The 13,497-nt window shown below is 36.1% G+C and overlaps 1 protein-coding gene across 3 annotated transcripts in view; it reads right to left on the bottom strand.

The window, feature by feature from the left end:
• Positions 1-2,486: 2,486 nt before the first annotated feature.
• Positions 2,487-13,497, bottom strand: part of eIF2Balpha (eukaryotic translation initiation factor 2B subunit alpha) — a 108,365-nt gene continuing 97,354 nt past the window's right edge. For all 3 annotated transcript variants that reach the window (XM_090410007.1, XM_090410006.1, XM_090410008.1), the window contains exons 9-10: positions 6,127-6,252; positions 2,487-2,772 (exon numbers count right to left, since the gene is read on the bottom strand). In XM_090410007.1, the coding sequence (XP_090266133.1) occupies positions 2,617-2,772; positions 6,127-6,252 (282 nt within the window). In that variant the 3' untranslated portion in view covers positions 2,487-2,616. The remainder of the gene's footprint in view (positions 2,773-6,126; positions 6,253-13,497) is intronic.

The raw sequence follows: 13,497 nt of genomic DNA, 5'->3' as shown, positions 1-13,497 counted from the left end.
CAGTGGCTGCACTGCATGGTTCAGAAGGCCTGGACAGAGGTGATTGAGAACCGGTTGAGAAGGATTGTGGAATGAGAAGCTAGGTGAAGAACAAGCTGGATTCAGGCCAAATAGAGGCAGTCAGGATCAGATTTTCACTTTATGACAAATAGTTGAGAAGTCATGGGAATAAAACAAAGATCTGTATTTAAGTTTTGTAGATCTTGAAAAAGCATATGACAAGGTGCCAAGAGATAAGCTATTCAAAACGCTACAGTTCTATAGTGTCAGTAGAGCATTATATCAAGCAATACTTAGTCTTTGTTTGAGTTGTAAGTCAGCAGTTAGAAATGAAAGAAGTACAGGAATATGGTTTAATGTTAACCAACTAACCGGCCATTATGGATAAAATATGCATCCTCATATGCTTTGTATCCATCATATATTTCAATGTAATATCAATGGTATTACAATTTTAATATGCACTTCGCATCCATGATAACCTTGACGATAGATGTCTTGACCAGTAGTGTTGTAAAATATGGTGTCAGACAAGGATGTACATTATTCCCTCCATTATTCATTATGGACATGTTAATGTCAACTCTTTGCTTTATGCAGACGATGTTATACTTCTATATAAAACCGCTATAAGTCTGCAAGATTCCCTGACTAAATTGAATAACTGTTGTAATAGATATGGTAGGCAGAAGCACTGAAAATATCAACTGCATTGTGAATGGAGAACCTATAAAACAAGTAAAACATTTTGGCTACTTATGCACAGTTTTCAGTTAAGATGGTAAGTTAAATATGCAAATAGACAACAGAATCAACAAAACAGAACAAAATAATTTTAACTTAAGGATCTGAGAGTTGGGTTAGAAGTAAAACACTTGACCAAAGACTAGAGACTGCAGACATGAGAGTCCTGAGAAAGATTAGGGGCATGAACAGATGGCATCAATGGCAATATCATATTAAAAATGAGGATATTAGGAAAGAACTTGACATTGTTAGCATCCAGGAATGTGTTAGCAGAGCTAATCTCAGGTGGTATGGTCACTTAAACAGAATGGGAGAGGAAAGATTAGCAAAACAAGTGTTCTCTGCCAGGTTAGCAGGAAAAAGGAAGACCAAGGTGGATATAGGTGGATCGATACAGTAAAAAGTGGCTTAGAAGACAGAAATATAAGATCTGACAATGTGCCTGGAGCCTTGACAGGTAACAGATTGATTTAGAGGAAAATTGTAGAGATAGCAAGTTAGTAATGATGTAAATTTTTTATGTAGTACTATCATATCCTGTACACCCCCTTGAGAGTAAATGTCAGGAATTTGATGATGATGATTTTGATTTAATTTCACTTATGTATGAAACTTAGAATTTGGCGATTCACTTCGAAATTATTTTATTTTATCTAAATTTCTGTCATTCCTTTTTTTCTCCTCTTCCATAAGAAATTAAACCATAATCCAATTATCATGTGGCCCTTGAATGGAAAAACTCTGGCCATTATACTGTTTATGATAATCATCATTTATTTTGAAATAATTAACATTTGTAAATTCATTTATATATTATACTAATAATTAGAATATTATTATTATTATTACGACACCTCCAGGGAGTCCAAAGACTCATCAAGGGAGGGCACCTGCTCTACAGCTCTGTCTCCACCAACTACAACAAACCACAGTTACACCAATGCCATCTACCACTACTAGCATTTTCACAGACACTCATGCCCACGGCAGGATTTGAACCCGCAGCCTTTTGGCTGAAGAGTGGATACACTAACCACCCAGCCAGTCAGGCTGGCAGATAGATGGATAATAATGGAAGACAAAGCTGTATTCTTGATTTCAGAACACTTAATTTTATGATCAATGCTGTACATTATTTCAGGCCTTAAAAAGGGCACTTTATAATTTGTGGGTTGAGGTATGAGAAATTTAACTCTGTTCAGAGGTCAGATGGCTAATTCTTACCCTGTCAGTATATTTCATAAAACAGTTCTTATAACTTTGTTTTTGAATCTGCTTGCTGGATCTGTTACAATGTTGGTATTGAAATCATTCAGGAGGTATTTGTTTTCTGGTAGTAATCCATACCAATCAAAGCATTGTTACATTGTTTGTGTGAACTTTGGTGATCAAGTTGAAGGTAATTCAAAAGAAACTCATTTCAGCCAACTAATACCTCAGTATACTGTGATAACGAGATACTCCAACAGTATTTAAAAAAATTCACAGAATAGTTGAATAAATTATAGAAATTACTGTAAATACAAAGCACTATAAATACAAAGTGGAAGTAACACTACCCTCATTCCATCATGTACATACAAAATTTTCTCATTTATTTCTGGTTTGACAAACTGAAATTTTTGTTACTGGCAAATTTATATAAAGATCCTTAAATCTGACAAAATGTCAAATTCAATTATGAAATTACAAAAACAAATAAAATTAAATTCAAGAAACTAAGATACACAAAATTCTTTAAGAAGCATTTTTTTTTATTACTCTATGTACAACTAAAAAAAAAAGATTAAATTTTAGAATTTCATATAATCAAAGATTTATTTTAATTAGTAAAATAATATTCATATATTCTTCTTTACATATACCATATTATTCATATAATTTAATCAGTTCATCACTCACTGCAGATGGAGTGAGAATACCAAGATCTGTGAACAACAATTTAATGTATGATGGTGGTGTATAATCAACTCTTGGGTGTTCCTTGGAAAGGTCATCTTTAGCATTCACTTTAGACACTGCATACTGAAATGAAATGTTACCACTATAATAATTTCTTTTAAGATAACGTAAGATAATACTTGAATGAATGAAATAGTTTAATTTATTAAAAACAAACTGGCTTACACTATTTCAAGTACATGAAAACATTGAGCTTGCTATTTAAAAAAATAATATTGTTTAAATATTATCCCTGCTAATATATTATGCTGTGGTGAAGTTAAAAGAAAAGTATCACCGTCAATTTATTTGTGCTAATTCATCATTGTTTATTTATAATTTTATAATTATAAATAGGAAAGCCAATCAAAACAAATAAATAGTTTGTGTACACTAAGATAGGACTTGAAGGTTCTTATGATATGAAGGAAAACCAGGCTTCTCTGTCATATGCTAATTGATGGATCTCTGATGTGGAGAGTTGGGGAGAATATTGCTGACGTATTTCTGATATTGAGTTTGGGATCTGCCTCTTTTTCTTTTCCCAACTGTAAGGGCATTGGGTGTCTGAGTTGGTGGCCGAACCATTTTATTTGGTTTCTTTGAACAGTGCTGACTAGAGGATCTTGCTGAGTTTCATCTAATATAGTAGAGTTGGGAATGTGGTCCTGCCAGGAGTGATCCAGGATATTTCTTAGACAAGTAGTTCCAAAGCTGTTTATAATATTGGTTGCTGCTTTTGTTGAGATGTTCCAGGCTGGGAGCAGTACAGAAAGATAGACTGGCTGGTGCACTTGTAACGACAAATCTTCGTCTCTTTTGAGATGAGGCTCGACTTCCATACTTTATTAAGACTTCTGTGGAATTGGAGTGCTTTCTGTTTTCTTCTTAATGTCTGTTAAAGAATCTGAAATGTGTGATCCTAAGTATACAAAGTCCTCTACTTCCAAATATTTCTGTGGTTCTCCTAAGGCTGTTGAAGTGGTTTTTGACATCTGTAATGTTGGAATCAATGAGGGATATCATCTGCAGAGCTCAGGTCTTCAAAATGCATCTGTATATATGGGTCTTTGATGAGGATTTCAGATTTAACTTGAATCAATTTAAAAATATAGTCAATCACTATGATGAATAGATATGGGGCCAGAGTATCTCCCTGTACGACTCCTGTGGTGATGGAAAAAACTGTCTGTTTTGTCTCCATTAACTAGTACTGTGGTTAGAGGACAAAACTTTTTACAACTTCAATATTTTTTGCAACACATTTTAACTCACGAATAATTTTGACTTTTTTGCAAACTGAAATTCAGCTAATTAATGATCCCTCTCTCACAGATGTTCAGTTTCTGCTTTGTGCCTCTTCTACAGATACTTTCATGGACAGTGCTCTGCTGAATTGACCACTATTATTCCTCCACTCTCCTTCAAAATCATTAAAACAAGAGCCACTGCTAACCAGCACCCTTTTACAGTCCATCTTGAAACTCACTGAACCAACTTCACTGTCTCCTCTTTCATTCCATCTACTCCTGCCCTTCTCTATCTTTCCCAGAGATTACAACCCTCGATTGTTCAAGCAAAATGTGAACAGACTCCTCCTCCTTTCTTTTATTCCTCTTGCCCACACACGGCACTAATGTGCTATAGGGCTTGTGTGTGGATCAGATAAATAAAAAAAAATAAAATAAAGAAAAAAATGCACACAGGTATGTCAAATTAATAATCCCTATTTAATACAATCCCATTTATTTAGCAGCTATATAACCTAGTTGTATAAATAAATATTATAAATAATAAATATCATAATAAATAAATAAATTGATAAATAAAGATGCTCTATTACCAAAAATGGCTTTGGTTTTTTCATTTAATATTAAATATAGGAGCATCATTTTTCAGAATTTTAAGTATTATCTATCTAGATTATCTGAGAAAATGTCATTTAGAAAGTATTATGTACGAGGGCTGTTCAAGATAATTTTACTGTCGCGAAACCACTCATCACAATATTAATTTCTGTGGAATAAAGAAATATTGCTGTCTGTATTAACAAAAGAGGTTGATAGATGGCGTATACGAGCTGATGTGCCAGAGTGTCACGTGACTAAACGCAAGCTTGTTTCGCCATGCCTACAAGCCGCGACCAGTCGTCGCAATGGAAGCGTCCTTGGAACAGCATTATGCGATTAAATTTTGTGTGCGTTTGCAAAAAGCGGCATCGGACACTGTTAACATGATATACGAAGCTTTCCACGATGAAGCAATGTCGAGGGCAAGTGTTTTTTGCTGGCATAACACTTCTAAGGAAGGAAGGCAAAATGTGGAAGATCTTGAACGTGAGGGAAGACCCTCAACGTCCATCACAGAGACAATGATCAACACAACAGCGATTATCATCAAGGAGGATCGCAGAATTACAGTACACCAGCTGCATGTTGTCCTGAATATTTCTGTGGGAAGTGTTCACTCAAATCATGGCTGAACATTTGGGACTGAAACGTGTTTGTGCCCGATGGATTCCTAAACTCTTGACACTGGAGCAAATGCAGCATCGAGTGGATGTGTGCACAGAATGGAAAGAAAGACTGGATCAAGAAGGCGACAACTTCTTAAAATGCATCATTACAGCAGATGAAGCTTGGTTGTATCACTATGACCCTACAATGAAACAACAAAGCAGTGAATGGAAGCATCCGTCTTCGCTGCTCCCAAGAAAGCAAAAACTGTAAATTCAGCTGGTAAAGTTATGACCATAATGTTTTTTTTGACTACGAAGGCATTGTTTATCAACACACTGTAGAACCCGGGAATACTGTAAACGGCTCATACTATGTGGATGTTTTATGGACAATGGTACAGCACGTCAAAAGGAAGCGTCCATTGCTGAAGAATGGCTTATTATTGCACCACGATAATGCAAAGGCACATATTGCTGGTTGTGTAGTGGACGTTTTGCAGAAGAACAACACAGATATCCTACCACACCCTCCATACAGTCCTGATCTCACACCGTGCGATTTCTGGCTGTTTCCTCAGCTCAAGAAACCACTAAGAGGCCACCATTTCGAAAGCAACAAAGCATGTGTAAAAGCTGCGGAGGCGGTTTTGAAAGAACTCTCAAAAAACAGACTTTCGCATGTGTTTAAGAAGTAGATGCAACGTTGGGACAAATGCATCGCATCTCACAGTAGTTACTTCGAAAAAGACCATGTAAATGATGACGATTAAAGATAATCTGTTATCTTATAACTTATTGAACAGCCTCCATATGTATACTTTTTATAAACCTATAATAAATGCACAATTTTTATTAAGGCAGTACAGCATAGCATCATGAAAATGTTCTATTCAGTTTAGAAAATTAAGAACAAAACACATGATCTATGCAGTATTATTTCTATATACTGACATTAATATTATTATAAAGTTAAAACCTACCTTAAATTTATTTGGAAGATCATGCTGATTTAGAGGATAAAGTCGAACAAATTTGAAACTTTCTACCAGCACATAAAATGGTTTCTTCAACTGATAAGCTGCCATGGCTATCAAGTATGTTCCTATCTAGAGAGTACAAAACATTTTTGTCCAAATAAAAACAATGAAATATTTTTTAAAAAAAGATTTTAAACAATCAATTTAATGATAACAAAAGTGAAAATTCTTCTTTACAGAATATTTATTGAAGTGCCAATATTAACTCAATACTAGCATATATTAAGGAATTATTTAAGTGTAGTTGTCCCTGACTTTTACACAGCTAACGTATCCAATGAAAACTCCATGCTAAGAGAAAATGTGTTAATCGAATATAATAAGCAATGAAAAAAAATTGCAACTTCATCCATGGGCTTTCACGATCTGTACAAAATTTTTTAAAATATATTTGTTTTCACTGCCAATATAACAAAATGTTTGAAATAACTGAAAAGTAATAAACATTGCATACAATGTTTAATAATAGTATACAATGGGATTTAAAAGAAAATCATTTTCTTGAGAAATATCTGAAAAAATAAGTTAGTTAGCAGTGATACGTTTTTTTTTGTGCGTATATATCTCACAGTAACAACTCGTAGATTTGTCAACATTCTGAGATTTTGCATACTGCATCAAGGTTAGGGTCAATATCCACATGTTGGCTGTTTTAAAGATTCAACTCGAAATGCCTTACATAAAAATGTTTATATAAGGCAGTAGCAGACAATTAGTCAACACATTTATTCATCATCATCATCATCATCATCATCAAATTCCTGCCATGTACCCTCAAGGGGTGTACAGGATATGACAGTACTACATGAAAAAATTACATCATTACTAACTTCCTATCTACAATTTTCCTCCAAATCAGTCTGTTACTTGTCAAGACTCCAACATTATCAGATCTTATATTTCTATCGTCTAAGGCACTTTGTACCGTATCAATCCACCTATATCTTGGTCTTCCTCTGGGTCGTTTTCCTGCCAACCTGGCAGAGAACACTTGTTTTGCTAATCTTTCCTCTCCCATTCTATTTAAGTGACCATACCAACTGAGATTAGCTCTGTTAACGCATTCCTGGATGCTGACAATGTCAAGTTCTTTCCTAATATCCTCATTTTTAATATGATATTGCCATTGATGCCATCTGTTCACGCCTCTAATCTTTCTCAGGACTCTCATATCTGCGGTCTCTAGTCTTTGGTCAAGTGTTTTACTTCTGACCCAGCTCTCAGATCCATAAGTTAAAATTGGTTTGAACACAGTCTTGTATACAGCTAATTTAGTATTCCGACTAATTTCTTTCTTATTCCATATGAATTTATTCAATTGACTTCCCACGATACCAGCTTTGCTGATTCTGTTGTCTATTTCTATATTTAGTTTACCATCTTCAGTAAAAATTGTGCCTAAGTAGCTGAAATGTTTTACTTGTTCCACAGGTTCTCCATTCACAACACAGTTGACATTTTCAATGATTCTGCCTATTTTCATTGTCTTTGTCTTTTTATTGCTGACCTTCATACCATATCTATTACAACAGCTATTCAATTTAGTCAGAGAATCTTGCAGACTTGTAGCGGATTTATTTAGAAGTATAACATCATCCGCATAAAGCAAAGAGCTGACATTAACATCTCCAATTTTGATATCAGGTTTAATACCACATTCCTTCATAATGTGATCCATATAGATAATGAATAACAGAGGGGATAATGTACATCCTTGTCTCACACCAGATTTAACATTAAACCATCTTCCTGTACTTCCTTCAATTCTAACTGCTGACTCACAACTCAAATAAAGACTAAGTATTGCTTGATATAATGCCCCATTGACACCATATAACTGCAGCGTATTGAATAGCTTCTCTCTTGGCACCTTGTCATATGCCTTTTCCAAATCGACAAAACTTAAATACAGATCTTTGTTATATTCCCATGCTTTCTCGACTATTTGTCGTAAAGTGAAGATCTGATCGTGACAGCCTCTATTTGGCCTGAATCCAGCTTGTTCTTCACCAAGCTTTTCTTCCACAATTCTTCTCAACCGTTTCTCAAGTATACTTGCATAGATCTTGCCAGGAACACTCAGTAGGGAAATACCTCTGTAATTCTCACATTCAGTTTTATTTCCCTTTTTATATATGGGTACTATGAGAGCTCTACTCCAATCATTGGGAATTCGTCCCTCTGTCCAGGCTTTCTGAACTATGCAGTGCAGCCACTGTAAGACTCTTATACCACCATATTTCAGCATTTCTGGTCGAATATCATCTACTCCTGCTGCCTTTCCACATTTCAAGCCTTTGATGGCTTTTTCTACTTCAAGTATGGATATGTATTCCTGACTGCATGCCTGGTCAGTGTTTTTTATCACTGTGCTGTCATCACTGCTTGTTTCATTTAGCAGTTTTTCAAAGTAATTACTCCATACTTCAAGGATATCTTTTTCTCCTGTTTTCATTTCACCTTTATCATCTCTAATTCCTTTTACAGCACTCTTTCCTCCATTCCTAAGCTTCTTCAACAACCTCCAGAATATTTTGCCACCTTCTTGATATTTATTTTCTATATTCTTGCCAAAGTCCTCCCATGACTTTTGTTTAGCTAGTTTTACACACTGTTTAGCTTTCTTACATTTGTCTCTGTATTCTGTAAGAGTAAAAGCTGACTTATTTGCCAGGAACTTTTGATATGCTTTCTTCTTTTCCTTCACTGCCTCTTTAACTTCCTGTGTCCACCAGGGAGTTCTGATTTTTTTATCTTTGCACACAACCTCACCACATGCCTCTCTGGCAGAATCAATCAATGTTTCCTTCAGAGTTTGCCACTTAATCTTCAAGGTTTGATTCCTGTTCTCAAACTCTTTCATTTTCTTTTCAATAATATTTCTGTATTTTAGTCTACAGTTTACATCGGAGAGCTGCTCAACTTTTATTCGCTTTAAAACTTTCTTACATGTTATTCTTTTCAATATGAAATTCAATTTTATCCTGCTCAAGACTAAATAGTGATCACTTCCAATTTCAAATCCTCTGTACACTCTGGTGTCCTGCACCAGGGAAAAAACATCACTATCAACAATAACATAGTCAATGAGACTTTTCTTATTCCTAGCCTCTTCTCTCCATGTGAATTTGTGCACATTTTTATGTTGGAACATGGTGTTAGTAATAACCAGTCCATGTCCTGAGCAGAAATCCAACAGATATTTGCCATTATTATTAGCTTTGCTCTTTTCTCCAAATTTTCCCAAAATATTTTTGTATGTCTCACAATCATTTCCTACTCTACTATTTAGATCCCCAACAAGGACCAACTTTTCCTTTTTCATTGTGTCAGTTGCTTTTTCTAAAGCCTCAAAAAATTCCTCCACTTCTACTTTAGTAGAACCTTCTGTGGGACCATAGGCACAAATAAGTCTCATTGTCCAGTTCCCCATTCTCATATTTGCCCACATTACTCTACTTGAGACTGACTGCCATTCAAGAAGATTAGCCTCGTATTTTGTGTTGAATACTATGGCTACTCCTTCTTTTCCTTGATTGTTATTGCCTGAATATAACATTTTGTATTTATTGCTCAGAAAGATCTCATCAGTTTTTGTCTTTTTTGTTTCAGTCACCCCTATTATGTCGATCTGGTACTTATCTAATTCCTCAGCTAGCTCCATTTCTTTGCCATTCAGGCTTCTTACGTTGATAGTACCGATCTTTAACTCTGGTGATGTTGAGTTGGGGTTTGTTTTCAGATTTGTTCCAGTAGCTGACTTTTCGCTGTTCGCCCTGGTTCCCTGGCGAAAACAACGGGGGCCTTGTTTAACCGGGCGACGCCCCAGCCGGCATGAAATTTTGTCATGTTGTACCATCATTTTTTATTTTGGTTTAACCAATAAGAATACAATTTGGTCGGCTAAATCCCAAATTGCCAGCCCATCCTCGTTCGTTCAGTATCAAAGTAGATACCCAACAGGGTGCACCACGAGAAGGTGAGGATTGGACATTAGGTCAGAAGCCCTGGTCGGTTCTCCGCATTCCTTTAAAGGCTATGTGGAGGTCTCCTCTCAGTTATACAGCTTTGACCCTTAAGCACCCCAGTTATACAGCTTTGACCCTTAAACACATTTATTTAATGGTTGAATTGAATCAGTTGCTGTATTCCATGGTAACCAGAGTTATGGATGCTTACAAAGTCTGGTGCATCATTTAAAATTATAAAGCAACTCTTAGCAAAAACACTATTTAAGGTGAATTTTTAACCTGTGTTAATAAATTATGACAGCAAATTTTCAACGGTGTTAATGCAAAAAAGAGTGACATTTGAAACCATGTAAAGTGAGGGATTCTTGTATGTATTATTTCTATGTGTATATTAGTTATATGTGCATTTATTTCATATATCATGATATTAAATTTCTTTAAACTTAAAAACTACTTCGTTATACATTGCTTGGAAAGAATTTAACAGACACCCCATAGGCAAGGTGCATTGTGCCATGTAACAAGTCACGTGTTTGTAGCCGGTATAAACTGGAGGAATATGACGTTTGCAGGTGAGTGCAACTGTGTCTGGGAGAAACAGCTGCGAGAAGAGAGAGATGTTGTTTGAAAGAGATGTTGCATGTTACAGGCCTTATCTGTTTGACAAATGGCTGACAAATTGGGCCATCCCAGGTCAACAATCAGTGACACCATACAGAGATGGAAGCACAAGGAGTCAACTGCATGCTACACACAGTGAATGATCCACTACTCACTGAAGATGACTGTAGGGTGCTATGAAGGACAATATGTAAAAACTGCAATTTGTCAACCAACATGTTGAATGCAGAGTTCTGGGCATTGACTGGAACATGAATCTGCACAAAAACATTCAGAACCAAAACTCAAAACATGGGTTTCCGTGGTAGGACCTCAGCATGCAAGCCCAATTACCCAAACCAACATGCAGTCTTGTCTTCAGTGGTACAAGGAGTATGTACAGTGGGACATAGAAGCTTGGAAAGCTGTGTTATGGAGCGACAAATCACTCTTCATCCTCTACCAAGCAGATGGAAGGGTGTGGATGTGGTAGATGCCCAGTGAACATCTCTTAGCAGAGTGTGCAACCTCATGTCACCACAAACAGAGGTCTCTGAGAGGTATCTGAATATTCTGGACAGTAAATTGCTTCCTACTTTGTGGTGTTTCTATGGAACTGACCATTGTCTCTTTGAGCAAGACAATGCACTGTATCATAAGACTGCTGTTGTAATTGAGTGGGTTGTGGATATGAACATCACTACACTTGACTGCCTCCATAGAGCTCTGATTTCAACCCTACTGAACATCTATGTAATGAATTGGAGCATCAGGTGAGGTCAAGGGATGTCCGCTCCACTCCAGGAGTTCATTACATACCTACAGGAAGAATATTCCAAAATTCCAATTGATCATTATTGTAAACTTTTTGGAAAATATACTCCATAGGACTGCTGCAATCGTCGCAACAAAATGAGGTCCTACATCTTACTAAGGAGAATGCCATGGTTGTTTGTTCCTCACACTATGGTGTCCGTTGACTTCTTTCCAAGCAGCGTATACAGTATTTTAAATTTCATATTGTAATGCAAAGTAAGTTTTCATGGTGTTTTTTTATATATATCAAAAAGATATATCTTGTACACACAAGAGTTTTAAGACCTATAACACAACAGCCCCATGTTTGGGTAAGTGATCAGAGAGAAAAAAAAATAATCTGATGTGCTTCTTAAAGAGTTGAAAGCTGTGGGGGAAAATTACATGGGGAAGATGGTTGCAATAACGCAGTGTATGGAATGAAGGAATAAGATGAGAAGTTGGTTTGGTGAGTCTGGAGCTTAACAGGATATGGATGTTTCCTCTCTCTATCAATTCAAGCATTCCTCATGAATGTGTGCTTCCTCCATACTCTTCCTCCTATACAATAATGATCTTGTCTCATTAACCTGAATTCCTCATCAGAGATCTGTTTAACAGTCCATTCTTCTTCTTTCTTCCATAAACATTACAGTGCTCAAATGATTCAATATTCTTCCATAACAATGTTCTGAACACTGATCTCTTTACCACCAGTGAGAATGAGGATATATCTTGTGAACTGCAATGATACTAAAATAGTCCTGTCTTAGTTCTCATAAGAAAGATCTCCAGTCAAGATCAGAATAATCCTTTTGGGCTGACTTACATCCTCTGTCCAAAAAGAAACCGAACTTTTGATAGAAAATAAAATACTGGCCAATTATAATTATTCAAATAATTTATTTCAATCAATATACTCTCCCTCAGCTTCAATACAGCATTTGGCACAATCAATTAATTTGTTAAGTGAGTTTTTATATCGGTTTTTGGGATAATGTTGAGGGTAGTGGTTATGTCGCTTGAATGTTTTTAATGGGTAAGTGTTTTTTTATATATATCAATTATATATTTTATATATGGTCGTATCGCTTTCCTTTCATCGGCAAATGAAGTCGGGGGAAGAGAAAGAAGTCACAGAGTGTGCTAAATCAGGTGAATATGGTGAGTGATCCAACACACAAATTTGGATTTTGCTTAAAAACTGTTTCACAATGTTCGAATGATGAGATGGTGCATTATTGTGCAAAAGTGACCAGCTGCCTGCATCATGATATTCATGCCGTACATGACGAAGTCTTGCTATCAATCACTTCAAAACTTCAAGATAAAACTCACATTGACCATTTGGCCAGGCGGAACAAATTCTTTGTGGGTAATGCCCTTGAAATCGTAGGAAAAAATCAGCATTGTCTTTACTTTTGACTTCTCCAAGCAACTTTTTTTTGGATGCCCTCTTCTGGTGGTCTCCACTCAACACTCTGTTTCAGGCTCATACTCAAAACACCACATTTCGTCACCAGTAACGATTGTTTCAAGAAACTTTGAGTCTTTACAAGCGGTTTTAATGAGGTCCTTGTAGTGTTCAATTCGATACATTTTTTGGTGGTTGGTCAACTTGTGGAGAACAAATCGTGAATTCAATTTACGAAGGCCCAAACCCTCAGTCAAAATTTGTGCACAGTTGATTTTGGAATCACCAATTCATCTTCAATCTCACGTACGATTTTGGGTTTTCTTTGATGAAATCACGCACTTTTTGGATGTTAACTTTTCTCGGTACAATTTTTGGACAGCCCGGCTTTTCGTCGTCCTCAAGTGTCTCACGACCACTTTGAAATTGCTTAAACCACTCGTAAATTTGAGTACAGGATAAGCATTCATCGGCGTATGCTTTTTGAAGCATTGGTGCATTTCGGTAAAACTTTTACCAAGTTTAACACAAAAG

This window comes from Typopeltis vanoorti, chromosome 20 (assembly GCF_054136105.1).
Source record: "Typopeltis vanoorti isolate ZY-2024b chromosome 20, IOZ_Tvanoo_1.0, whole genome shotgun sequence".
Taxonomy (NCBI): Eukaryota; Metazoa; Arthropoda; class Arachnida; order Uropygi; family Thelyphonidae; genus Typopeltis; species Typopeltis vanoorti.
Note: the sequence above shows the minus strand (reverse complement) of the source record. Positions and strands in the feature narration are given on the sequence as shown.